Here is a 27508-nt window from a genome sequence, read left to right as displayed (position 1 = left end):
AATACGACTACGTGATCCAATAATATATATTGAAATTTTTTTTATGATAAACATGAAACAGAATTGGGATTACATGGGGAACATGTGCAAATTCAAGCAAAAGAGCAATCATGCAAGAAAAGACACCATGACCTGGACTTACCACACTAAATATATGTATGTGGCAGCATATTCTGCTCAAAAAGTGATGTTGTAACATATGAGGTCACAATAGCAAGTATCAATGACAACACAAAGATCTATAATATAACGGTGGGAGCGTCACTCTGTCCGAAGCCTTTATGGACTGCGCAAGCGCGACGCACCGCACCTGCGCAGTCTGGACCAGAGTGACACTGCCGAACTTACTTATCCCCCCCCATAATATACCGGCCATGGGGGCTCCACACACCCGCGGATCCCCCATAATATAGCGGACATGGGGGCTCCACACATCCCTGCACCCCCCCCCCCCTAATAGACCGGCCATGGAGGCTCCGTGCTCTGCAGCTCCAGTCAGGGTAGCTGCAGAGCCCAGCGGAGCTCCAGGACCTTCCATGATGTCACCACAGGCATGTGACCAGTGACGCGAGTGGGCGGAGTCAGCCCACTGGGTACCACACGGAGCGTGCTGGAGACAGCGCTAAAGTTTAGCGCTGTCCCCGGCATCCTGCTGAAGCCCCATTCATATGTTCCCTGCAGCAGCGTTTGCTGTAGGGAACATATATGAATATTAGTGTTTAAAATGCAGATTCAGGTCCCTCCCACCCCCTGTGCGCCCCCCCCCCCGCTGTGATTAAAATACATAGCATCCGGATCCCTCGCCGCAGCGTCCTCTCCTGGCTGCAGCTTCTCCTGTATGCGGTCACGTGGGGCCGCCGATTACAGTACTGAATATGCGGCTCCGCCCCTTTGGGAGGCAGAGCCGCATATTCATGATTTTAATCGGCGGCCCCACGTGACCGTATACAGGAGAAGCTGTGGCCAGGAGAGGACGCTGCGGCGGGGGATCCGTAAGCTAGGTGAGTATTTTAATCAAAGCGGGGGGGGGGGGGGGCGCACAGGGGGTGGGAGGGGGTTTTCCTGGATCTGCATTTTAAACACTAATATTCATATCTTCTCTACAGCAAACGCTGCTGCAGGGAAGATATGAATGGCGGGTTCAGCACCAGTGGGGGGGACAGCGCTTAATGTAGCGCTGTCTCCTGCACGGCACACGGACAATGTCCGTGTGCGGTACGTGTTTTACACGGACCCATTGACTTTAATGGGTCTGTGTAATCCGTGCGCTCCCACGAATACTGACATATCTCCGTGTTTGGCACACGGAGACACGGTCCGCAAAAAATCAATGACATCTGAAAAGATGCATTGATTTTTATGTGTCTACATGTGTCAGTGTCTCCGGTACGTGAGAAAACTATCACCTCACATACCGGAGTCACTGACGTGTGAAACTGGCCTTATAGCCAGCGCCGCACTCAGGCAGTAAGCACAGCCGCCCCAGCACAGCTACAGCCACGCACAGCCGCCCCCAGCACAGCTGCCCCCAGCACAGCCACAGCTACAGCCACGCACAGCTGCCCCCAGCACAGCCACAGCTACAGCCACGCACAGCCGCCCCCAGCACAGCCACACACAGCCGCCCCCAGCACAGCCACGCACAGCCGCCCCCAGCACACACAGCCACGCACAGCCGCCCCCAGCACAGCCACGCACAGCCGCCCCCAGCACAGCCGCCCCCAGCACACACAGCGATGCACAGCCGCCCCCAGCACAGCAGCCTCCAGCACAGCCACGCACAGCCGCCCCAAGCACAGCCACGCACAGCCGCCCCCAGCACAGCCACGCACAGCCGCCACAGCCACGCCCAGCCGCCCCCGCCACAGCCACGCACAGCCGCCCCCGCCACAGCCGCCCCCAGCACAGCCACGCCCAGCCGCCCCCAGCACAGCCACGCCCAGCCGCCCCCAGCACAGCCACGCCCAGCCGCCCCAGCACAGCCACGCCCAGCCGCCCCCAGCACAGCCACGCCCAGCCGCCCCAGCACAGCGACGCACAGCCGCCCCCAGCACAGCCACGCACAGCCGCCCCCGCCACAGCTGCCACAGCCACGCACAGCCGCCCCCGCCACAGCCACGCACAGCCGCCCCCAGCATAGCCACGCACAGCCGCCACAGCCACGCACAGCCGCCCCCAGCACAGCCACGCACAGCCGCCCCCAGCACAGCCGCCCCCAGCACACACAGCGATGCACAGCCACGCACAGCCGCCCCCAGCACAGCAGCCTCCAGCACAGCCACGCACAGCTGCCCCAAGCACAGCCACGCACAGCCGCCCCCAGCACAGCCACGCCCAGCCGCCCCCAGCACAGCCACGCCCAGCCGCCACAGCCACGCCCAGCCGCCACAGCCACGCACAGCCGCCCCCGCCACAGCCGCCCCCAGCACAGCCACGCCCAGCCGCCCCCAGCACAGCCATGCCCAGCCGCCCCCAGCACAGCCACGCCCAGCCGCCCCCAGCACAGCCACGCCCAGCCGCCCCCAGCACAGCCACGCCCAGCCGCCCCCAGCACAGCCACGCCCAGCCGCCCCCAGCACAGCCACGCCCAGCCGCCCCCAGCACAGCCACGCCCAGCCGCCCCCAGCACAGCCACGCCCAGCCGCCCCCAGCACAGCCACGCCCAGCCGCCCCCAGCACAGCGACGCACAGCCGCCCCCAGCACAGCCACGCACAGCCGCCCCCGCCACAGCTGCCACAGCCACGCACAGCCGCCCCCGCCACAGCCACGCACAGCCGCCCCCAGCATAGCCACGCACAGCCGCCACAGCCACGCACAGCCGCCCCCAGCATAGCCGCCCCAAGCACAGCCACGCCCAGCCGCCCCCAGCACAGCCACGCCCAGCCGCCCCCAGCACAGCCACGCCCAGCCGCCCCCAGCACAGCCACAGCCACGCACAGCCGCCCCCAGCACAGCCACGCACAGCCGCCCCCAGCACAGCTGCCCCCAGCACAGCCACGCACAGCCGCCCCCAGCACAGCCACGCACAGCCGCCCCCAGCACAGCCACGCACAGCCGCCCCCAGCACAGCCACGCACAGCCGCCCCAGCACAGCCACGCCCAGCCGCCCCCAGCACAGCCACGCACAGCCGCCCCCAGCACAGCCACGCACAGCCGCCCCAGCACAGCCACGCCCAGCCGCCCCCAGCACAGCCACGCCCAGCCGCCCCCAGCACAGCCACGCCCAGCCGCCCCCAGCACAGCCGCCACAGCCACGCACAGCCGCCCCCAGCACAGCCACGCACCGCCGCCCCCAGCACAGCCACGCACAGCCGCCCCCAGCACAGCCACGCACAGCAGCCCCCAGCACAGCCACGCACAGCCGCCCCCAGCACAGCCACGCACAGCCTCCCCCAGCACAGCCACACACAGCGCCCCCAACACAGCCATGCACAGCCGCTCCCAGCACAGCCACGCACAGCCTCCCCCAGCACAGCCACACACAGCGCCCCCAACACAGCCACGCACAGCCGCCCCCAGCACAGCTGCCCCCAGCACAGCCACGCACGGCCGCCCCCAGCACAGCCACGCCCAGCCGCCCCCAGCACAGCCACGCCCAGCCGCCCCCAGCACAGCCACGCCCAGCCGCCCCCAGCACAGCCACGCCCAGCCTCCCCAGCACAGCCACGCCCAGCCGCCCCCAGCACAGCCACGCCCAGCCGCCCCCAGCACAGCCACGCACAGCCGCCCCCAGCACAGCCACGCACAGCCGCCCCCGCCACAGCTGCCACAGCCACGCACAGCCGCCACAGCCACGCACAGCCGCCCCCAGCACAGCCACGCACAGCCGCCCCCAGCACAGCCACGCCCAGCCGCCCCCAGCACAGCCACGCCCAGCCGCCCCCAGCACAGCCACACCCAGCCTCCCCCAGCACAGCCACGCCCAGCCGCTCCCAGCACAGCCACGCCCAGCCGCCCCCAGCACAGCGACGCACAGCCGCCCCCAGCACAGCCATGCACAGCCGCCCCCGCCACAGCTGCCACAGCCACGCACAGCTGCCCCCGCCACAGCCACGCACAGCCGCCCCCAGCATAGCCACGCACAGCCGCCCCCGCCACGCACAGCCGCCCCCAGCATAGCCACGCCCAGCCGCCCCAGCACAGCCACGCCCAGCCGCCCCCAGCACAGCCACGCCCAGCCGCCCCCAGCACAGACACGCCCAGCCGCCCCCAGCACAGCCACGCACAGCCGCCCCCAGCACAGCCACGCACAGCCGCCCCCAGCACAGCCACAGCCACGCACAGCCGCCCCCAGCACAGCTGCCCCCAGCATAGCCACGCACAGCCGCCCCCAGCACAGCCACGCACAGCCGCCCCCAGCACAGCCACGCACAGCCGCCCCAGCACAGCCACGCCCAGCCGCCCCCAGCACAGCCACGCCCAGCCGCCCCCAGCACAGCCACGCCCAGCCGCCCCCAGCACAGCCGCCCCCGCCACAGCCACGCACAGCCGTCCCCACCACAGCCACGCACAGCCACCCCCAGCACAGCCGCCCCCAGCACAGCCACGCACAGCAGCCCCCAGCACAGCCACGCACAGCCGCCCCCAGAACAGCCACGCACAGCCTCCCCCAGCACAGCCACACACAGCGCCCCCAACACAGCCACGCACAGCCGCTCCCAGCACAGCCACGCACAGCCTCCCCCAGCACAGCCACACACAGCGCCCCCAACACAGCCACGCACAGCCGCCCCCAGCACAGCCACGCACAGCCGCCCCCAGCACAGCTGCCCCCAGCACAGCCACGCACGGCCGCCCCCAGCACAGCCACGCATAGCCGCCCCCAGCACAGCCACCCGCACAGCCGCCCCCTGCACAGCCACCCGCACTCGGGCAGTAGAGCCGGAGAGAGAAAGATGGGAGCAACATATGGCAGAACAGGCAGAATGGGTGCAGCACATTACAACAGAATGGGGGCACAGGATGGGAACAGCACATGACAGAATGGTTGCGCACCATGGGAGCATCACATGACAGAATGGGGGTGCACGATGGGAGCAGCATATGACAGAATGGGGGCGCACACATGACAGGATGGGGGTGCAGGATGGGAGCACATGACAGGATGAGGGTGCAGGATGGGAGCACATGACAGGATGGGGGTGCAGGATGGGAGCACATGACAGGATGGGGACGCAGGATGGGAGCACATGACAGGATGGGGACGCAGGATGGGAGCATATGACAGGATGGGGACGCAGGATGGAGCAGCACATGACAGGATGGGGGTGCAGAATGGGAGCAGCCCATGACAGAATGGGGGCGCAGGATGGGAGCAGGACAGGATGGGGGTGCAGGATGGGAACAGCCCATGACAGAATGGGGGTGCAGGATGGGAGCAGCACATGACAGGATGGGGGTGCAGGATGGGAACAGCACATGACAGGACGGGGGCGCAGGATGGAGCAGCACATGACAGGATGGGGACGCAGGATGGGTGCAGCACATGACAGGATGGAGACCATATACTAATATAAATGCTCGCCACCTGGGCGTAGAACGGGTTCAATAGCTAGTTATACTATATCATTGTAAGCTGCACCTGGGCAAAACACCTTAAAATAAACAGGTATAACAATTATACCACAATCGTGCCCTAGCCTTTAATTAAGCAGACTTTACATTATGAAGAAATGCCTGTATCAAGTACTAATAGCAACTGTAATTTCTTTTCAGTGGCCAAACCTTTCACATACCAACACTCACGCAGTATTGTGTCTCTGGGTTTGCGGATTAAAATGGGTTAACAAACCATTGCGGGGTTGGCGATATCAGATGCCTCTTACTGACTCGTGAAGCCTATTGGTTATACAGTGCTTCAGCCCTGTTCTGATAGCAGAAATATTCACTTGCTGTGAGCGCCGATAGCTGTCCATCAATGACAACCACAGGGATCTCCTGCAGACCTCGGGTTGTCATGCCAAACTATCGGTGACCCGCGATCATGTTAGTGACAAGCTTCCGGCGCAATCATGTTAAATTCTGCTGTCAGAGATTGACAGCAGCATTTAACAGGTTAACAGCCGAAGCTGGATCACCATTCCACCCGCGGATGTTAGGGGCACAAGTCAGATGTTGAAGTCAGCTGACATGTGCCAGAAAAGATGTGGGCTCAGCGCCTGAGCCCACATCAAACGGGGAGACCCGACATGCTCGGTACATGTACGGCACATGTCATGATGGGGTTAATAACCTTTTTTTCTGGTGTTTTCCTTGTAATATAGGAAAGCCTAAGGGGAGAACTAAACCCCCTAAAACACTGTACATGGAGACTTTGGTATCAGATAACTTCTGTCTGCGGTGTTTGTGGAAACAAAAAATCTTTTATAAAATCCTCAAACTTCTGTGTGTGAATCAGACCTGAGATCTAACGTGATAGAAGATTACAGTGCGGGGAAGACGGGAAACCTTCGTAAAGACGGCCGGTGGTGATGGAGTCAGTGACCGTCTCTGGCCAAATATGTTTCTAGAGCCGAAGTAGAAGATGAAGATGTCGTTCTCATCATGAAGTAGTTATTTCTCCTGTCACGTGTAATGAATATCTCCTGCAGTATTGCTAATGCCGATTCCAGTGTCGGTAAATGAGACGAGAATTAACGTTATGGAAGATGAGTCTATGAGGAACGTATTCAGCTGCCGACTCTGAGGAACAAACTGCTTGTTGTCTGTGGCCTAAATATATAGGTTTCATTAGTAGATGTACATGTAATGTAAACTGAATAAAATATTAAATCCCATGTTTCATTTATTATCTCCAGTAATTTTATTATTTCACAGGATTTTTATGATGTTACATCGGCTCATCTTCTCATTCAGGTCTCTACAATATCGGATCCTCTCAATGAAGATCTTCTGTATAAGAGAATTTTTCTGAATTACTCAAAGATGGATATGGACAGAGAAAAGATGGCGGAGAGGATATTACACCTCACCCTAGAGATCCTCTTCCGGCTTACTGGAGAGGTGAGAGATTCTGATTACGTGACATTACATCATTCTTATCTATAGGAATAACAGATGGACAGAGCTGGAGGTAAGGATTCTGGAAACGTCTGTAGTGAGATTTATTAATGTGTCTCTCCATAACCAGAATTACACAGTAGTGAAGAAGACCTCTAGTGAGCGCTGTCAGGGCCCTGTGTCTGAGGGATGGGGAAGACCCCTGAGCCCAATCACGGGGCCTCCACCTCACCCCCTGATAAATGAGGACATTAATGACCAGAAGATCCTAGAACTCACCTACAAGATGATTAAGCTGCTGACTGGAGAGGTGACACTGCTGGGAATGCTGGGACATTATACAGTAACGTTATAAAGGGATTGGAGAGTTGACTGTATCATACTATGTGTTAGGTTCCTATAAGATGTCAGGATGTTGCCATCTATTTCTCCATGGATGAGTGGGAGTATTTAGAAGGACACAAAGATCTGTACAATGACGTCATGATGATGGAGGCTCCACAGCTCGTTGTCACATCAGGTAATAGACAGGACTAAATACACACAGCTTATAATTATCTGTATGTAAAAAATGAATTCAGTCCCTATATGTGTTTCCTCCAGATCTATCCAGTGAGAGGACAACACCAGAGCAATGTCCCCATCCTCATCTTCCACAGGACTGTAAAAAAGAAGATCCCAGTGTTCCTCAGGATCATCAGGTAGATGGAGAGAAGGTGTCTTGAGATCTCCTATATGATGTGTAGATGGTTGTGAAGGTCTTGTGCTCAGACTTGTTTTATCCACCAGTATTATATATTTTATACTTGTATAATGAGATCGGTGGAGATGGCAGGATTAGAGCTGATCATAGATGTGACTTCTCCATCTGTCTGTGACTTTTATAATACATGTTTCAGGGTGAAGATCTGACCCATATTAATACTACAGAGACATATGTGAGGGGTGATGAGCGGTGTAAAGAGATTCCTACATATGACTACCCAGGTGAGTAGTGACCACTAAATGCAGAGAAGTCACAGATTCTTCTCAGTCACCAGCTGTGGCTGCTTTATCAGTGTTGTAGTCCGACGATATTACAATCCTGTAATCACCATTTTGCCTCTAGACCACAACTTTCTCCTCCCCCCAAAACTGATCTAATCACTTTGGGCATTGAAAGCCCTTTTCTATAGAACATACAACCTGGAGGATCCATCTACCCCCTGGGGTTAGAAGACGTTGACCCTTACCTGCCCAGATCTGTAAACAACAAAGTAAAATGACAGTGTGTGTAGAATGTGCTGACAAGTTAGAAATATATTATAATGGGCCTCTTGGAGAAGCCGGAGAGTAAGGGTACCGTCACACAGTGCAATTTTCATCGCTACGACGGTACGATCCGTGACGCTCCAGCGTCGTAACAATATCGCTCCAGCGTCGTAGACTGCTGTCACACTTTGCAATCTACGACGCTGGAGCGATAATTTCATGACGTATGTGCGATGTAGAAGCCGTTGGTTACTATGCGCACATCGTATACGATATATGTTACACCATACAATCATGCCGCCACAGCGGGACACTAGACGACGAAAGAAAGTTTCAAACGATCTGCTACGACGTACGATTCTCAGCGGGGTCCCTGATCGCAGGAGCGTGTCAGACACTGCGATCTCGTAACTATATCGCTCGAACGTCACGAATCGTGCCGTCGTAGCGATCAAAATTGCACTGTGTGACGGTACCCTAATGATGCTGTTGGCCTCCAAGATCCCTGATATGGGAAGAAGGAAATAAATCAGGGCTTCTAAAAGCGCTCCAAGTGCGGAGCCATAAAATTGGGCATCAAAACAAATGAACATAAAAAAAATTGTTTACATTTTAAAATGCTACACGTTTCCAATGTGAACTAGCTCCTTCCTCAGGCATATACAAATAAAACATTGTGGATCTTTTATATATTCCAAAATGGCGTCACTAATCCAATGGCTTAATTCATTAATTAAACCGCGCTTATGGTACACGTTTTTTTGCTTTGAAATCTTTCTTCTTGTACAAAACAATACAAATAGATGTAAAATGCATATTGGATGCACAATAAAATATATATAACAAAGATACATGGCAACAACCAAAATACTTGAGGATCATTCAAAAATATACCCCTATTATGTAGTATTTTCAATGCTCTCATTCAGGCCCTCCGGTTTAAGTGTGAATAGTTTAAAAATCCAATAGGATTCCCTATTCACAAGTCTTTGGGACCTATTAGACACATGTTCTGATATTTGTCCTAATATATTTAGTCTTAAACTCATGGGATCTCGTTTACATTCTAAAACGAAATGCCTAAACAGACTGTGCAGATTACACCCTTCCTAATATTACGTCTATAGCTGATCATCCTACTATGGATCGCTCGGGTCGTTTTTAGATCCCTGATATTGGAATCTACCTTCTCTCCCTTCTGTGCTGCTGAATAATAAGTTCCCATTTTTCAAATTGGACAATCGGAAACAGATGGACCTTGCAAATTATTTTCCACCTTCTCTTGAATCCGACAATACACAGTACACGGTTGTACATTACTGTCTGGGCATATGGCAGGGTTAAGAAAGGATGGAGCGCCATTTAGCTATTTGAATGCAGATCTTGCTGGAATAGTTTGCAGGCACACTGTATTGGCCACCACAAACAAGCTTGGCATTATCTGCTTCTCTAGATCCCAGGGATTGTTTTACTCATCATCCTGCCCCATGTACATGGATCTGGACTTGCACAGAGACCACTAGACTTGGGCCACGGTGTTACATTTTGTTTGGTAGTGTGAGATAGCAAGCAGAATTCTCGGGAAGCCGGGTCAGAACCAGGAGGGCAGGGAAAATACAACCTCAAATAATGCAAGATCAGTCAGTAAACAGGCCAGGTTCATAGCAGGAAACAAATACACAAGCTGGGAGCTGAGCACAGAGGACTGAACCAGAGGAGAATAAGGCTGTATCTGGCAGCTTCCGGCAATATGCTGCAAGCTTTAGCAGTGTGTGGTGCTTTACAAGTGCCTGAAACAGGGTGCAGATAGCTTCATCTGGACAGCACACACAATCATACTGCCAAACTTGATGGTACTACTAGTCCCAAGCACCCTAATCTTAGTGGCTGGACAGAGCCCCTGTTTCCAATGTCTCCTCCAATACCAGCGCTACCTGCAGAATGAATAAAGCCACCTTTCAGATAAAAATTAAAACCCATAATGCTTCTCCAGTGAGATGCCCCCCTCCCCTCACAAATTATCATGTTGTGAAGAGGGAGAATTACATATAGCTAGGAAGTGAGCAATACTAATTAAGACACAGAAATAGCTGACATTTTAAACTCCTTTTCTAAGACCTCATGGATCGCCTCCAGACACAGGGCCACAGGTTACTTGGTACCGGTCCTTTCTGTCTCAGTTCTGGGGTTGTCACGGTGGCTGGACCCGGTCCGTGACCCTGCTAAGGGGCGTCCAATAAAGGGTGATGGTGCGTAGTGCGAGGAATAATGAGGACACAGGGTTCAGTTTCTTTACCTTTTACTGAAGGTTTCAGGATCCTCAATCCAGGGCACTTTCAGCAGGGCTGTCTGAGACCGGCCGGTCCGAAGGCACATCCAGAGTTCCCTTTGCAGGTGGAAATCAGTGTCTACCCACTAGCGCCTGTGTGTTGTAGTGCTTCCCTGCTGAGCATTCAGGATAGTCCTCACAACTTCTGTTCTCGTTCGTTCTAGATCTTTCTCTTCTCCGTCCCCCAGGTATGTTATGGCTAGGACGCACCTTTAGGACAGGTAGGCCTGGAGGTATTCTGGAACCCTAGTGTCGCCCCTCTCCCACGATTGCCTCCTATGTCCTTCTTAGGTGTTGTATGGTAGACAGCCAACCTGTAATTAACTGTCCTGCTGCTGTTTGAAGTAATGCGTGGAGACTGTTACTTCTTCGGTGCTCCGGCCACCGGCTATGCGCCTCAGTAAGATGTTGCCGTTCTCGGGGCACGACTCCTACTGGATCTCCTTTGTGCTGATCTCGTTTCTCACTGTTGCACAATATCCTTCCTTTCTTGTCTCTTTCTTAGGATACCGCCGCAAGGTAGTGCAGGCGCGGCTCCGTAACAATCTGTCCTTCCGCTAGGTACCTGCCAGATTTCCCAGTTCTGACAGGTCCTTCCTGGAGCTCTCCCAGGCTTCGTTCTGCCTAACTTCCTGTCCGACCCCTAGTTTTACCAATGTGAGAAGTGGCCCAATAAATAAGCCTTTTGCTTTCCCTAGTGGCCGGAGTGTGAAGTGTAGTGTGTGCTTGGTGATACCTGGTCAGTAGAACTCCTTTAGTGCCATCAGACGTACCATCACTCCCCTTAGTGGCAGAGCGACGTTACTGCAACGACCAGATCTTTGGGGCGCTGCACTCCCGCCCCCGGTTAAATCCAGTACTCCCGGACTGGGAAAAGAAGAACAATACATGTTAATAGAAAACACATAAAAATTCTTATATATATACTATGAACAAATAAACATAACAGTGCTTTCCGTTATGGAAGGTAAGGACGCTTGAACGTTGCAAAAGATTGGTCATGCACAGTCCATGACTCCCAGTTCTGTAGGTGTAACCATAGAATAGCAGGGACCCCGGGTAAACAAAGGGGCCCCTGTGAAAGTTTTGGAGTGATTCACTGTCCATCACACCATTGTCCATTTTTAACCTATAACACAAATATTTACACAAGCATTTTCAACCAAATAACAACTATCGTTAATATCGCCAAGGTCTATAGCGAAGTGGAGTCTGATTCTTGGTGCTACGCGTGGACCTCCGCAGCGCAGGGGTTGCTACTGGCCTGACAGGACCCGCTACGCTTGCTACCGCTAGTACACAAACAAAGCACCAAAAACGCAGTCAAAAAATGTCCAATTAATGCAAATATGAAACAACTTTATTAGATAAAAGACACACAGGTATGCAGCATGGCAGGCAAACAAATCCCCTACACAAGCCTGCACACACATCTCATGTGAAGGGACTGGACTGGAGTGCACATATATTTATTATGGACCATATGGGTAAAAAGTCCATATACGTTTCAATAGCATCAGTGATGAAGAAACGTCTATCAACAAAGTACGTGACCCTGCAGACGAATGTCAAATACGTGATACATACCACAGTAGTGAGTCACCAAAGATGTGCACAGGAGTCCCGTCCTCCCCAACGCGCGTTTCGGCGGGTGGCCTTCCTCAGGGGGGGTGCCCAGGACGAGGGGGGCACCGATTAAATACTTTACAATCCGGAAGTAGCGGCGTTCGCGTGCACAGCCGCACCGCATCATCAACATACGGTCCGCACGGCCTGCGGGACTGGAAACACACGGGCCCCATGTGATCCGCCCCACAAGGCACTGCAAGAGCCGGAGGGAGACGCGGCGCGACTGCGCATGCGCGGATAACAACCGCGGCCATCTTAAAAGGGGGCAAGTGTGCTGGCATAAATAGAGAGCCAGATCGGCTCAAATATAAAAACGCAACCCTCAAGCCGCAGAAATATAAAATCGAACCCAAACATAAAGAAACATATACGAACTGGAACAAGTATATATAACTATATATAACCCGGAAAATCCGCTATAGTGACCAAACCGAGCGGAACACAATACCCATATATGGCCTATAGATTACAACGGTGTATACATCGAGATGCAAAACATAATACAAACATATGGCCGATAAAATAGACATATATATACATGGCAACGATAGTTACATCAAGATCAGCCACAAAGGGAATAGAACACCCAACGTCATCGTGCCTGTACATATCAAAATTTACAACCAATCACATCCACTAGACATCAAGATATATAGCAAAACGCGAATATCGGTAACAATTCCATAATGATAATTAAAGCGTAGCGCTTAATCGTACAGTCCATAATATCCGTAAATCTAATTAATGCCCAGTGGAGGATGTTGATGTTCATTAGGATGCTCCACCTATATTTAGAGTAGATGCAGGTTCTTCTTCACAAATCAGCCAGGGCAGTTGTCCAATAACCAGGTCACAATCCGGAAAAAGACTAAAATTAAAAAATACAACGCAAGTTAAAAACAAATAAAGATAGCGAATGCGGAAAAGCACAGAGGAAACGATGCACAGCAGTCAGGCGACTAAAGGAACGGGACGAACGACAAACCCTCATTAAGTCCATAGGGCTGGACAGTCCGTAGACGCCAAATCCAGCGTGTTTCCAACATGCCGAGTCTCTTAGATAGACTACCACCTCTGATGTTGATCCTGAGGGCATCAATACCCCTCACTCTCAGCATCGTGGCATCATAATTGTCGTATGTCTTAAAATGCCTCGGCAGGGTTTTTAATGTGGTCGTATCCATGTGGCCGGCGGCCGCCTGTATCCCCAACACATGCTCCCTCACACGGACTTTCAACTGGCGAGTGGTAAGGCCGACGTATATAAGTCCACAGGGGCATGTAGCATAATAAATAACATACCTAGTGGTACAGGTGATCCGTTGTCTAATAGAGAACATCTTTGTACCACTAGAGTTAGAGAAAGAATCACTTTTTTCGATGTTGGGGCAGGCGACACACCGACCACATGGAACACAGCCAACACTAGGTGTAAACCTATCCAGGAAAGTTACAGGAGGCCGTCCCTCATAGTGACTGTGGACCAATTGGTCTCTAAGATTGGCGGCTAGCCGAAACGTGATAGATGGTTTTTTAGGGATAAGTTTTTGGATTATAGGATCAACTTGGAGTATAGGCCAGGCTTTATCCAAGGCTCTCCTGATCTGATTGGCCTTGGAATTTTATAAGTAGTGATAAACCTAACATTATTGTTGTTAGTAGTCCTATTTATTTGATCATGCTGACTACCATAAAGTAGGTTATGGCGTGTAGAATGTTTCGCCCTCTGGTATGCCTTCTTAATGGATCTACCACTGTATCCCCGTGCTGCAAATCGCATCCTCAGTTCCCCAGCTCAAAATCACCATCAGTGGAGCAGATACACCATCAGTGGGGCGAAACATTTCCCGTTCCTTTAGTCGCCTGACTGCTGTGCATCGTTTCCTCTGTGCTTTTCCGCATTCGCTAGCTTTATTTGTTTTTAACTTGCGTTGTATTTTTTAATTTTAGTCTTTTTCCGGATTGTGACCTGGTTATTGGACAACTGCCCTGGCTGATTTGTGAAGAAGAACCTGCATCTACTCTAAATATAGGTGGAACATCCTAATGAACATCAACATCCTCCACTGGGCATTAATTAGATTTAGGGATATTATGGACTGTACGATTAAGCGCTACGCTTTAATTATCATTATGGAATTGTTACCGATATTCGCGTTTTGCTATATATCTTGATGTCTAGTGGATGTGATTGGTTGTGAATTTTGATATGTACAGGCACGATGACGTTGGGTGTTCTATTCCCTTTGTGGCTGACCTTGATGTAACTATCGTTGCCATGTATATATATGTCTATTTTATCGGCCATATGTTTGTATTATGTTTTGCATCTCGATGTATACACCGTTGTAATCTATAGGCCATATATGGGTATTGTGTTTCGCTCGGTTTGGTCACTATAGCGGATTTTCCGGGTTATATATAGTTATATATACTTGTTCCAGTTCGTATATGTTTCTTTATGTTTGGGTTCGATTTTATATTTCTGCGGCTTGAGGGTTGCGTTTTTATATTTGAGCCGATCTGGCTCTCTATTTATGCCAGCACACTTGCCCCCTTTTAAGATGGCCGCGGTTGTTATCCGCGCATGCGCAGTCGCGCCGCGTCTCCCTCCGCCTCTTGCAGTGCCTTGTGAAGCGGATCACATGGGGCCCGTGTGTTTCCGGTCCCGCAGGCCGTTCGGACCGGATGTTGATGATGCGGTGCGGCTGTGCACGCGAACGCCGCTACTTCCGGATTGTAAAGTATTTAATCGGTGCCCCCCTCGTCCTGGGCACCCCCCCTGAGGAAGGCCACCCGCCGAAACGCGCGACGGGGAGGACGGGACTCCTGTGCACATCTTTGGTGACTCACTACTGTGGTATGTATCACGTATTTGACATTCGTCTGCAGGGTCACATACTTTGTTGATAGACGTTTCTTCATCACTGATGCTATTGAAACGTATATGGACTTTTTACCCATATGGTCCATAATAAATATATGTGCACTCCAGTCCGGTCCCTTCACATGAGATGTGTGTGCGGGCTTGTGTAGGGGATTTGTTTGCCTGCCATGCTGCATACCTGTGTGTCTTTTATCTAATAAAGTTGTTTCATATTTGCATTAATTGGACTTTTTTTATTGCGTTTTTGGTGCTTTGTTTGTGTATTATTCGTATATGCAGTTGTCCATTTGAGGTCCTAGGTCCGCCTTGGTTGACATGGCTGGTATAACTAATATATGATCTAGGTAACCAGGACGGACCATGTATGCTTTTGAATTGTTGCTACCGCTAGTGTAGTGCACTGTCTTCTAGCTACACTTCTAGTGAGTCTGGGCAGCACTGGCATACTGGTGTCCTCAGTGCTACCACTATTAGTGGTGGGCATGGCAGATTCACCGATGACAGAGGGAGGACCCGCTGGTTCAACTGTTGGCATCGCATCTTCTGGTGGGGTCGGCTGCGCTGGCAGTTCCAGCTGCCCTGGCACCACATTTAGTTCTGGCGGCCTGGTTGACGGAACGTTAGGACAGGTACCACAATGGCCTGATTTATTTGAGTCCAGGACTGGGGAAAATCGCCAAGAACAGTGTGTATCGTCTTCTCTTCTTCCACGGGTGGAGAAATCCTGGGATCTGTTTCCCCACCTTTCAGCTTATCCGGGCATATTTTCAAGTGGTCTCTGGATATGGCCGCTGAGGTCTCTCCTCCGTCCTTACTGATGAGACAGACCTTTGTATTGTCGAAGTCGGAGGGGAGGTATACGGTTCCGCTTCCCATTGATCATCAAGCTTGTGTAGTCTCCTCTTTCTTTTGAGTACTTGCTCACCAGGTGCCAATGGAGCCGCGGGAGCATGCTGGTTGTAGTCCCTCTCTTGCTTCTGTCTGGCCTGAGCAAGACTCTTTTCCACACATTCCTGTACCTTGCGGTACCTCTGCTGCCTCTCGGTATCCCAATCCGCATCTGGTGATTATATCTTCAGGGGTCAGAACCCCCATGTCCAGATCGACGGGTAACTTGCTAGACCTTCCTCGCATCAGGTACGCTGGGGTGCAGTTGGTGGAATTCACCGGAATGTGGTTGTACATGTCCACCAAGTCTGGTAACGTTGTAGGCCACAAGTTCCGCTCCTCTACAGTTAAGGTTTTCAGTAAGTCGATCACCACTTGATTCATCTTTTCACACATCCCGTTGGTCTGTGGATGGTACGGCGTGGTTCTGTGTTATGACCTGGTGATCAGGACAATAATGGACCTGGTGGTTAAGAGCACACGGAATGACCTGATAGTTACTAATAATATAGGACGAGCTCTGAGACGTGGGAACTCTGCTGACCGCAATCCCTAATCCTATCACACACACTAGAAATAGCCGTGGAGCGCTCCTGACGCTCCCTAGGCGCCTCGTCACAGCCTAAGGAACTAGCTAGCCCTAAAGATAGAAAAATAAGCCTGCCTTGCCTCAGAGAAATTCCCCAAAGGAAAAGGCAGCCCCTCACATATAATGACTGTGAGTAAAGATGAAAATTACAAACACAGAGATGAAATAGATTTAGCAAAGTGAGGCCCGACTTACTGAACAGACAGAGGATAGGAAAGGTATCTTTGCGGTCAGCACAAAAAACTACAAAAAGACCACGCAGAGGGCGCAAAAAGACCCTCCGCACCGACTCACGGTGCGGAGGCGCTCCCTCTGCGTCCCAGAGCTTCCAGCAAGCAAGACAACAATCAAAATAGCAAGCTGGACAGAAAAATAGCAAACCAGAGAAAAACAAGCAGGAACTTAGCTTCTGCTGGGAAGACAGGTCACAAGAACGATCCAGGAGTGAACTAGACCAATACTGGAACCTTGACAGGTGGCATGGAGCAATGATCTAAGTGGAGTTAAATAGAGCAGCCAGCTAACGAATTAACCTCGTCACCTGTGGAAGGAAACTCAGAAGCAGCAGCTCCACTCACAACCACCAGAGGAAGCCCATGGACAGAACCAGCCGAAGTACCATTCATGACCACAGGAGGGAGCTTGACAACAGAATTCACAACAGTTCTGATCTTCTTACACCCGTACAAATTGCAGAACTCCTGGAACACCTCCGCTTCAAATGCCGGCCTCTGATCGGTCAACACCTTCTCTGAGTACCCATGGGGTCGACAGAAGTACTGCTGGAAGGTTTTGGCAGCCGTTCTAGCCGTCAGATCTTTGACTGATACGACTACCAGGAACCTGGAATAGTGGTCCACCATGGTGAGAGCATAGATATACCCTGACTGGCTAAGTGTTAGCTTTACGTGATCCAGTGCGACCAACTCGAGCGGCCGTTTGGTGATGATGGACTGCAGGGGAGCCCGTTGGCTTTCACGATCCTTCCGGCGTAGGCCACAGGGCCACACTCTCGACACCACTTCTCGATAGCCTTCCTCATGCCGACCCAGTAGAACCTCCCACGGAGTAGCCTCTCCAGCTTTCTCCATCCGAAGTGTCCTGCCCCATCGTGGTATGCTCCCAGGACCATGGGTACATCTTGTCTGGGGACCACAATCTGCCACACTAATTCGTGAGTGCGAGGGTCGATGTTCCTTCGGCACAGTTTGCCATGGTGAAGAAACAGCTTGCCCCTCTCCTTCCACAATTGTAATGTCTCTGGTGGATCATCCGGGCCAGGATGCAAATCTGCCTGCGTCAGGAGCTCCTTCACCCGACGGACCGCAGGGTCACCATCCTGGTTCTCTGTCCACCCGTGGTGGGGCAGGGGATTCAACGGGGCGCCCTGTTTGTTTCTGCGCCTGTTCTCCACCTGATGGGAACACTGAGTTGCCTTGGGACGATGGAAATCGGGCAGCTCCACTTCTTCAAATGCTTCTGGGTCTTCCTCTGTTTCGGGTAGGTGAGGCATTCGGGACAATGCATCGGCATTCGCATTCTTGTGCCCTGCCCGGTAGTTGATGGTAAAATCGTAATTAGACAACCGGGCCATCCACTGCTGCTCCAAGGCGCCGAGTTTCGCTGTGTCCAAGTGCGTAAGTGGATTATTATCCGTGAAGACGGTGAATTTCGCTGAGGCCAGATAGTGCTTGAACCTCTCCGTCACGGCCCAAACGACTGCGAGGAACTCCAGCTTAAAGGAACTGTAGTTGTCTGGGTTCCTTTCAGTGGGGTGAAGCTTCCTGCTGGCATAAGCGATTACTCGTTCCTTGCCCTTCTGGACCTGGGACAGCACCGCTCCCAGCCCCACGTTGCTGGCGTCCGTGTACAATACAAATGGTTGGTCGTATTCCGGTTAGGCTAGTACTTCCTCTCCCGTTAATGCCGATTTTAAGCAAGTGAACGATCCTTCCAGTCCGTTGTTCCAATCCAACGGGGTATTCTTACCCTTGGGTTTCTTGGGCTGGCCCACCAATAGGTCTTGCAACGGCGCGGCCTTCTTGGTGAAGTCCTTGATTAACCTCCGGTAGTAACCCACCAACCCGAGGAACTGCCAGACCTCATGAATGTTACTGGGCTGCAGCCAGTCCCTGATCACCGTGACTTTGTCGGGGTCTGGGGCCACTCCTTCGGCACTCACCACATGGCCCAGGTACTGTACTTTGGGTTTGAGCAGATGGCATTTGAACGGTTTCACCTTTAAGCCAAAGTTGGACAACGCTTCAAAGACCTCGGCCAGGTGCTTCAGATGGTCTTCATAGGTCTTAGAGAAGACAATGACATCGTCCTGATACAGCAGTACGGTCTCAAAGTTCTTGTGTCCCAAACAGCACTCCATCATCCTCTGGAACGTCCCCGGGGCGTTGCACACTCCGAAGGGCATGTAGTTGAACTCGCAGAGACCCATCGGCGTCGTGAAGGCTGTGTTTTCTTTGTCCGCCTCTGCCACGGGAACCTGCCAATACCCACTGGTGAGATCTAAAGTAGAGAAGTAATTAGCAGACTTTAACGCAGCCAAGGACTCCTCTATCCTAGGCAGGGGGTATGCGTCCTTATGTGTAATGCGGTTTAATTGCCTATAATCCACACACATCCTCATGGTGCCATCTTTTTTTCTAACGAGGACTAATGGAGCTGCCCAGGGGCTACAGCTGTCTCTCACTACCTCAGCCTCCTTCATCTCTCGCAACATGTCCTTGGCACACTGATAATGAGCTGGGGGTACAGGACGGTATCTTTCTTTTACGGGCGGGTGATCTCCTGTGGGAATGTGATGTTGAATCCATTTTACCCGCCCGAAATCAAGGGGGTGTTTGCTGAATACCCGCTCATACTTGTGAACCACCCTGTAGGCCCCATGTATATGGTGAGATGGAGTAGCATCAGTGCCCACATGTAATTCTTGGCACCAATCTTTTGATTTGCTCTGCAGAGCCGTTGTCCTCCGCCGACTTGGACGGAGCCAAGGGCCCGGGTGCCTGTATCACACTATTATTAACAGTAAACAGCTTGGCAAGTGTGACATATTTAGTTAGGTGGACTTCCTCCTCCCCGCAGTTAAGAACACGTACCGGCACCCTCCCTTTGCGGACATCAACCACTCCTCTGGCTGTCAGGAGGGTAGGCCTATTCTCCGAATACACGGGTTCTACCAGGGCCTGATAGTCTTTACCCCCGAGACCTATGGCTGCCCGACACCATATTAACATTTCACTCCTGGGGGGTATTGCAATGGGGTTCGAATCACTCACTGTGACCCGGCCAATTTCACCACCAGTCAGCTCCATTTGCTGTCTCCGGTTTAGGGCTCTGATTTCTTTCTGTAAGGCACGTTGTTCACTGTGACCAGCTGTCTCTGCTACTTGCTGCAACAAAACAATAACTTCTGCAAGACAATTTTCTATGACATTAGTACCGATGGTCATCATGGGGTTACGTTCACGCAGGTCAATATCAACAATGACAATTCCTTGGGCCTCCAATTCTACCCGCCCCACCTTAATAGTGACCTCTTTATATCCCACTTGCGGCAGTGGCTGACCATTGCTAGCTATTATGGTGAAATCATCATCAGGGGCACGGGTGATGTCAGTGTCCTCCCAATAACGCCTTTAAAGAATGTAGGGCATAGTTGTCACCTGGGAACCAGTGTCCAGCAAAGCGTTCATGGGGATACCGTCGATCATGATGGGGAGAACACGACGCCCCCCCCCGACGTATTTGTCTCTCCAATTTTTCGGGCCTGGGCGTTCTACTCGTGGGGGTTGGCCCTTGGCCCCAGGGGTTGCTCGTTTAACTGACAGTACCTTGCAAGATGGCCCACCTGATGGCAGCGGCGGCAGATAGGTCGTCCATCCTGATGAAAACGATCGTCGTCTCTGCCTCTGGTCGATGGAACCCTCCTTGGTCGTTGCCAGGGGACATCCTCCGGTCTGGAAGCCAGCTGGATCTTCTGCTTGGGGGCCTCCTGTAGGGACTGGACGGTCTGGGCTAGGGCAGCAACGCTCCTGGTCAGTTCCTGTACCTGGAGGCGCAGTCCTGCAGGGGAGTCGTCGTCCAGGATCTGGGCATCGGCTTCGGCAGAGACAGGTGCGTCTGGCGCCACCTCCTGGTGGTATGTGAGGGCTTGCCAACTGGGAAGTGTGGCACGGCTGGGCTGCCGCTCTGGTAGCGCCTGGATAGCTTTATCTTTGAATTGCGCAAAGGTCAGGTCTGGATTCTGCATGGCCAGGAAGTGTAGCTGGGCCCTTTGGTTACTGCACAGGAGCCCTTCGATGAACCGCTCTTTCAGGAGTTTATCTTCATCTTGCATGCTGCTTGGGTCACTTTGTTTGATGGCCCGCAGCGCCTCCTGCAGATTAAGGGCATAGTCCCGTAAGCTATCCTGCGGCCGCTGTTATGATCTGGTGGCCTTGGAGCAGCATGAGACGTACTCTGGAGAAGGTGGTCCCTGTACTGACCGCAAACCCTGAACCTAGCAGCGCAACTAGAAGTAGCCGTGGGGGGTACCTAACACTCCCTAGACCCCTCGGCACAGCCTAAGATCTAACTACCCCTAAAGACAGAAACAGGAAACCTATCTTGCCTCAGAGAAAATCCCCAAAGGATAGATAGCCCCCCACAAATATTGACTGTGAGGAGAGGAACATAACATACGCAGATATGAAATCACATTTTAGCATAGGAGGCCATACTAGCTAAAAAGAAAGAATAGAACAGAGTACTATGCGGTCAGCATAAAAACACTAGAAAATATCCACCGCACAAAATACGGATCACCACATCTGACTAAAGACATGGGGGGTATATCTGCATCTCCAGAGAAATAGCTAGGCTGCAAAAAATCCTTCACAGACCAAGCTGGACAAGACAAAAACTTGAAAATGCACAGAACTATAAGGTCCACTGCTGGTGGACAGCAAAAACAAAGCCAGGACTTATCTTTGTAGAAAAACACAGCAAACTGGAGAGACCAGCAGGGAAGTGAATCCTTCAAGAACAATGGACAACTGGCACTGACTAAAGGATCCAGCAAAGCTATATTCCCCAGTCAGTTTTGCAATTAGTAGATACACCTGTCCACTCCGGCAGTCCAGGCACAACTGCATTACCCTCTACAACCACCGGAGGGAGCCCAAAAGCTGAATTCACAACAGGCCGCTGCTTGCACCCATAGAACGTCAATTTAATTTCCGTAGCCGTGCGGGTGTCAAAGGTGGCTTTAAGCTTGGCAAATAATTGTTGCGCAGTTTTCTTGTCCGCAGCGGGCCAGGACTTTACTTCCCTCAGTACCGCTCCAAAGAGTTGGCCGATTATCATATGAACCTTCTGAGGCTCCGTCAAGGGATAAAACTCGAGCAGGCTACAAATCCCTTCTTTAAAGTCCGTTAACGTATGAGCTTCTCCAAAGTATCGCGGGAGCCAGGCGGCCCCTGGCAGGTACGGCATAGAGAAGGGCATTATGGCTGCTGTAGTGGCGGCACTATCCGGCTGGTTGGTGGAAGCGGTAAGCCCCGCGGCCTCTAGCGGTGATACCGGGTTTGTGGCTGCGCTTACCGCGGAATCTGGAAGTGCTCCTGAGTCTGCAGCTGTGGCCTCCGCTCCTCCGGGGTCCGACATGGCCGTTCCTCCCCCTTGCTAATCGGTCGGGGTTCTCCTTCCGGGGTCGGCGCCTCACCGCGTCTTCCGCTCCACGCGCTTTTCCAGCCGGCTCCACCCACGAAGCTATGACTCCTCCCTTCGCGCTCCACGCGGCGCGGCAATGGCGGATTTTTGGCGGCAAATAGCGGTACGCAGTCTTTGCAATAAGTCACAGTTCCAAGGCACACATGACCTGATTCTTCAGGCTTAAGTACAATCCTGTTCGTGACGCCAAGTTGGATCGCCCCCAGACACAGGGCCACAGGTTACTTGGTACCGGTCCTTTCTGTCTCAGTTCTGGGGTTGTCACGGTGGCTGGACCCGGTCCGTGACCCTGCTAAGGGGCACCCAATAAAGGGTGATGGTGCGTAGTGCGAGGAATAACGAGGACACAGGGTACAGTTTCTTTACCTTTTACTGAAGGTTTCAGGATCCTCAATCCAGGGCACTTTCAACAGGGCTGTCTGAGACCGGCCAGTCCGAAGGCACATCCAGAGTTCCCTTTGCAGGTGGAAATCAGTGTCTACCCACTAGCGCCTGTGTGTTGTAGTGCTTCCCTGCTGAGCATTCAGGATAGTCCTCACAACTTCTGTTCTCGTTCGTTCTAGATCTTTCTCTTCTCCGTCCCCCAGGTATGTTATGGCTAGGACGCACCTTTAGGACAGGTAGGCCTGGAGGTATTCTGGAACCCTAGTGTCGCCCCTCTCCCACGATTGCCTCTTATCTCCTTCTTAGGTGTTGTATGGTAGACAGCCAACCTGTAATTAACTGTCCTGCCGCTGTTTGAAGTAATGCGTGGAGACTGTTACTTCTTCGGTGCTCCGGCCACCGGCTATGCGCCTCAGTAAGATGTTGCCGTTCTCGGGGCACGACTCCTACTGGATCTCCTTTGTGCGGATCTCGTTTCTCACTGTTCCACAATATCCTTCCTTTCTTGTCTCTTTCTTAGAATACCGCCGCAAGGTAGTGCAGGCGCGGCTCCGTAACAATCTGTCCTTTCGCTAGGTACCTGCCAGATTTCCCAGTTCTGACAGGTCCTTCCTGGAGCTCTCCCAGGCTTCGTTCTGCCTAACTTCGTGTCCGACCCTAGTTTTACCAATGTGAGAAGTGGCCCAATAAATAAGCCTTTTGCTCCCCCTAGTGGCCGAAGTGTGAAGTGTAGTGTGTGCTTGGTGATACCTGGTCAGTAGAACTCCTTTAGTGCCATCAGACGTACCATCATTCCCCTTAGGGCAGAGCGACGTTACTGCAATGACCAGATCTCTGGGGCGCTGCACTCACAATGGAACATATGGGAAAGTGAGAGAAACGCTTTAACTTCTTTTGAAGCAGAGGACCCCTGTAGTGTATAGGTAATTAAACAGGAAATGTCCTCTAGGGGGAAAGAGATACCAAAAGGAGAAGAGTTTAGTTGAGGAGAAGTGTGCTTTCCCAGGCACAGAACTACTATTCACACATCACAGATTGTAACCATCCGGGCTCCAGGGCTCAGATAGGAATATTGTGGTTGGTATCAATCCGATATGTATGAGATATAGATTTTCATAACAAAGAGAAAAACGTGATGCATTAATTCACATCACCGAGGGGCCATTAGAATCCCTCCAATTGAATAATGTTCTGATAGATGGTGTGACCCAGATCATACTTTGTTTCTATGTACCGTATTTTTCGGTCTACTAGACGCACCGGACCATAAGACGCACCTAGGTTTTAGAGGAGGAAATTAGGAAAAGAAAAGTGAAGCAAAAAATGTAGTCAATTCTGTAAGATCTTAAGACCACCTATCCTGGTAAATATGGTCCCCCTCATCCCTATCCTGGTATGCATGGCCCTCATCCTCATTCTGGTATGCATGGCCCCATCCTCGTTCTGGTATGCATGGCCCCATCCTTGTTCTGGTATGATTGGCCCCATCCTGGTAAGCATTGTCCAATTCTTATTCTGATATGATTGATTGGCCCCACCCTGTTCCTGGTATGATTGGCTCCATCCCAGTCCTGGTATCCATGGCCCCATCAGAATAGATTTAAAACAAAACCTTTACTTTTACCTTCCTCCGCTCCCTCTCAGTCGCAGCGTCCTGCTCCGGTGCCAGCAGCTGCTTAATGCTTGTAAGCAACACATAGCAGGGACATCAGGCGCTACTCACAAGCAGAGCACAGTTGCCAAAATACTCACCGGGACCATTCATCGCAGAGAGTGGTGAGTAACCATTCCTCTTTAGTAGCGGGCACTGTTAGCAGCCTGCTTCCTGCTGCTTCCAGCAATCACGTTTGCCAATACTTAAGAGAAATGAATATTCTAAATATTCATTGCTCTTTAGTATCGGCACACGTGACTGCCAGCAGCAGCAGGAAGCAGGTGGCTGACAGTGTGCAATACTGAAGAGGAATGGTTACTCACCGCGATCTCTGAACACCCGGTGAGTATTCCGGCAGCTGTGCTCTGCTTGGAAGCAGCGCATGATGGCCCTGCTATGTATTGCTTACAAGCATTAAGCAGCTGCTAGCACTGGAGCAGGACGCTGCGACTGTGAGGGAGCAGAGGAAGGTAAGAGTAAAGGTTTGTTTTTTCAATCTTTTCTGATGGGGCCATGGATACCAGGACTTGGATGGGGCCAATCAGTCATACCAGGATGCCAGGAAGAAATGAATATTCATTGCCCTCCATGCCCATGGGCGTGAATGCAGTGCATATTCATTTCTCTTTAGCAGCGGGCACAGGAGTTAGACTGAAGCGCTGGCTCTTGACCCGCTGCTCCTCCAATACCGCTCCCCCACCACAACCATAGCCAATATATCCGGTCTATAAGACACACCCATTTTCGTCCACATTTTGGGAGGAAAAAAATGCATATTTATAGTCCGAAAAATACAGTATATATAAAATCATGAAAAAGATATCTTGTAAGTTGGGGATATCCTAAAATTCTGAAGCTGAAAACATTTCACAAACAACCCCACATGAGGTAATCTAAGTGAAGTGTATGGGTAAAACTTAGGAGCTAATAAAAAGCAGATCCTTGGTTCGCTGTTCAGGTTCTGTCCAATTCCAAATCAAAGTGTTTCCCTTTGCTAAGCTCTGAGCCATTTCTGTGACTAAATTTAGTAATTTTCTGATGTTTTCCCTTTTATTTTATGTAATTGTATATATTGTATTGTTTGGCATTTTGTATATTTATTATAAACACTGCCTATCTTTCTGGAGTAAATATAACATTTTATAGCGCTGTTGCTTTTGCTCTGTAAACTGCACCCCGAATCTGTACTTTATCTGCAATGGGTGTCCAATCGGCCTGTATAAATGATTGGTGGTGACAGTGAGTCGTTTCTGTATTATAGTGAAGTTGGAAGTGATCATACGGGGTACTGTATATACATATAATTTAAGCTTTGGAATTGGGGGGTGTATATACCACATACACGTATCACAATAGTAATGCCAAATACATGGATGCTAAATGTGATTTGGGCACACTGCAAGGCTCAGAAGCGAGGGGGAGATTTGCCTTTGGGAGCGCGAATGTTGCTGGATTGGGTTATGGAAGCCTTTTTACTTTTCAAAAACCTTTAAGCCACTAATAATATGGAAACTTATATTTTTCCATTGACAAATGATGGACCTGAGTGGGGACATGTTTTTGCGGGATGAGTAGAAGTTTTTATTGGTATAATTTTCACCTACATAACATTGCTTGGTGGCTTTTTATTCCATATTTGTGAGGCAGAATGAACAAACAGTTGAACACCACGCTCCACTGGTTCATGCTATGAGCTTTTCTGTTAGACTGTGAACTGTCATTGTCTTGTGAATTCAATATTTTTTTTACATAACTTGCCATTTTTACAGACAGTTTAAGTAGAAATTGTCAAAAAATTAAAATTCAAGGATATTTTATTCAAAAATAATAATTGGTTTTATTTTTGGCAGATGACTGTACCTGGAGATCAGAGGGACAGCAGACATCTTCAATTTTTAAATCAGATGATTTTGAGATCAAACAGGATTCTATTGAAGTGGAAGCCATTACTCCAGATATACCATCATCCCTTCATAGCAAAGATCTGTCATCTGATCTTTTAAATCAGGTCCTGTCTTCTGATTCATTACCGACTGCTAAGAAAAATCAAACTCACAAAATAAGCATTAAAAATGTAACTGCTCCTAAAGCAAAGAAGTCATTATCACATTCAGAACTTGGAAATAATTTTCCCCTTAAAAAGTGTTTTCTTAAACATCAAAAAATTCACTCCGCGGAGAATAGATTTTCTTGTTCCATTTGTAGGAAACATTTTAACCGGAAATCAAAGCTTGTTATTCACAAGAGAACTCATACAGGGGAGAAGCCATTTTCATGTTCAGAATGTGGAAAATGTTTTACAGAGAAATCAAGTTTTAACAGACATCAGAAAATTCACACAGGGGAGAAGCTTTTCTCATGTTCAGAATGTCTGAAATGTTTTAGCCGGAAAGCGCAGCTTGCTGGCCACCAGAGAACCCACACAGGGGAGAAGCCTTTTCCATGTTCAGAATGTGGGAAATGTTTTACCCGGAAAGCTCATCTTGATAGACACCAGAGAACACACACAGGGGAGAAGTCATTCTCATGTTCAGAATGTGGGAAATTTTTTAGCGAGAAATCAGATTTTGTTTCGCACCAGAGAACCCACACAGGGGAGAAGCCTTTTCCATGTTTAGAATGTGGGAAATGTTTTAACTGGAAATCAAGTGTTATTAAACACCAAAGAACCCACACCGGGGAAAAGCCTTTTTCATGTTCAGAATGTGGGAAATGTTTTAACCGGAAAACATGTCTTGTTGGCCACCACAGAACCCACACAGGGGAGAAGCCTTTTCCATGTTCAGAATGTGGGAAATGTTTTAACCGGAAAGCTCATCTTGATAGACACCAGAGAACCCACACAGGGGAGAAGTCATTCTCATGTTCAGAATGTGGGAAATTTTTTAGCGAGAAATCAGATTTTGTTACGCACCAGAGAACCCACACAGGGGAGAAGCCTTTTCCATGTTCAGAATGTGGAAAATGTTTTACCCGGAAAGCATATCTTGATGGCCACCAGAGAACCCACACAGGGGAGATGCCTTTTTCCTGTTCAGAATGTGGAAAATGTTTTGTCCGGAAAGCGTATCTTGATGGCCACCAGAGAACCCACACAGGGGAGAAGCCTTTTTTCTGTTCAGAATGTGGAAAATGTTTTGTGACAAAATCATTTCTTCTTAGACACCAGA

General features: G+C 51.0%; 1 protein-coding gene across 1 annotated transcript in view; it reads left to right on the top strand.

Annotated features, from left to right (window-relative positions):
• The first annotated feature begins 5544 nt into the window (after positions 1-5544).
• The window catches only part of LOC138663370 (zinc finger protein 585A-like), a 73683-nt gene continuing 51719 nt past the window's right edge, over positions 5545-27508 (top strand). The window contains exons 1-6 of the mRNA XM_069749546.1: positions 5545-7003; positions 7131-7310; positions 7394-7520; positions 7604-7701; positions 7900-7987; positions 26189-27477. Of these exons, the coding sequence (XP_069605647.1) occupies positions 6926-7003; positions 7131-7310; positions 7394-7520; positions 7604-7701; positions 7900-7987; positions 26189-27477 (1860 nt within the window). The 5' untranslated portion in view covers positions 5545-6925. The remainder of the gene's footprint in view (positions 7004-7130; positions 7311-7393; positions 7521-7603; positions 7702-7899; positions 7988-26188; positions 27478-27508) is intronic.

The sequence above is a fragment of the Ranitomeya imitator genome, chromosome 2 (genome assembly GCF_032444005.1).
Source record: "Ranitomeya imitator isolate aRanImi1 chromosome 2, aRanImi1.pri, whole genome shotgun sequence".
Lineage (NCBI taxonomy): Eukaryota > Metazoa > Chordata > Amphibia > Anura > Dendrobatidae > Ranitomeya > Ranitomeya imitator.
The sequence above is the reverse complement of the archived record's forward strand: the minus strand, read 5'-3'. Positions and strand labels throughout refer to the sequence as shown.